General features: G+C 39.6%; 1 protein-coding gene across 1 annotated transcript in view; it reads right to left on the bottom strand.

The window, feature by feature from the left end:
* The window catches only part of EPS15 (epidermal growth factor receptor pathway substrate 15), a 225,135-nt gene that overhangs the window by 76,316 nt on the left and 147,879 nt on the right, over window positions 1-940 (bottom strand). Inside the window, exon 14 of the mRNA XM_012639346.1 lies at window positions 740-937. Coding sequence (XP_012494800.1) covers window positions 740-937 — 198 coding nt within the window. The remainder of the gene's footprint in view (window positions 1-739; window positions 938-940) is intronic.

The raw sequence follows: 940 nt of genomic DNA, 5'->3' as shown, positions 1-940 counted from the left end.
ACGGCACTCTAGCCCGGGCAACACAGTGAGACAGTGTCTCAAAGAAAAAAAAAAAAAAGGTTTCCAAATGAACAAAATTGAATTTAAAATTGGAATCATAAAAGAGAAAACATTAGGCTTTTACTTATAAAAATAAGTAACACTTACTGAGCATTTACATACCAAGCATTATGCTAAAATGTCTCACAGGGTTTGCCTCGTTTAATTGTCACAGTGGCCCTAAGAGGTGGAGGAATTGTTAATTCTCCAATTTTAAAGATGTAGAATCTGATACTAAGGTAATTTAGTTAGTGGCAAAGCCAGTACTTAAACTTAGACCACTTAACCACAAAGCCCACACTCTTAATCACTACTCCAATGATAATCATCAGATGTATAAGATGTATGGTACTTTTAACATATAGAAGGTGATAAGAAACCTATTTGTGGTCAAGCGTGGTGGCATGAACCTGTAGTCCCAGCTACTTGAGAGGATGAGGCAGGAGGATCACTTGAGCCCAAGAGTTTGAGCTTGCAGTGAGCTATGATGATGCCACTGCACTCTATCTAGCCTGGGCAACAGAGCAAGACCCTGTCTCAAAACAAACAAACAAACAAACAAACAAACAAACAAACAAAAGAAACCTATTTGTATAAAATGACTGAAAAATGAATAGCAAACCAGGCAGAAGGTGAAGAAGTTGGAAAGTATTATTGACAGGGTCCATTTGAACATATTTCTTGCTGTACAAAGACTTACTGAACTGATTTCCTGTTGTGAATCTTTTAAGTGCTGCTGAAGAGGTTCCAGCTGAGCCTTCCCTGACTCCACACTCTCCTCCAATTCTGCTGTTTCTTGCTGTAGGCGGCTCAGCTCTTCCCTGGCTTTGGCCAGTTCTTCTTCGTAAGTGGAGATCTGCGATTCTTGACTGGTTAATTCAGCTTTCAGAGAAGAGATCTG

Source organism: Propithecus coquereli, unplaced genomic scaffold (assembly GCF_000956105.1).
Source record: "Propithecus coquereli isolate 6110/MARCELLA unplaced genomic scaffold, Pcoq_1.0 Scaffold14, whole genome shotgun sequence".
Lineage (NCBI taxonomy): Eukaryota > Metazoa > Chordata > Mammalia > Primates > Indriidae > Propithecus > Propithecus coquereli.
The sequence above is the reverse complement of the archived record's forward strand: the minus strand, read 5'-3'. Positions and strand labels throughout refer to the sequence as shown.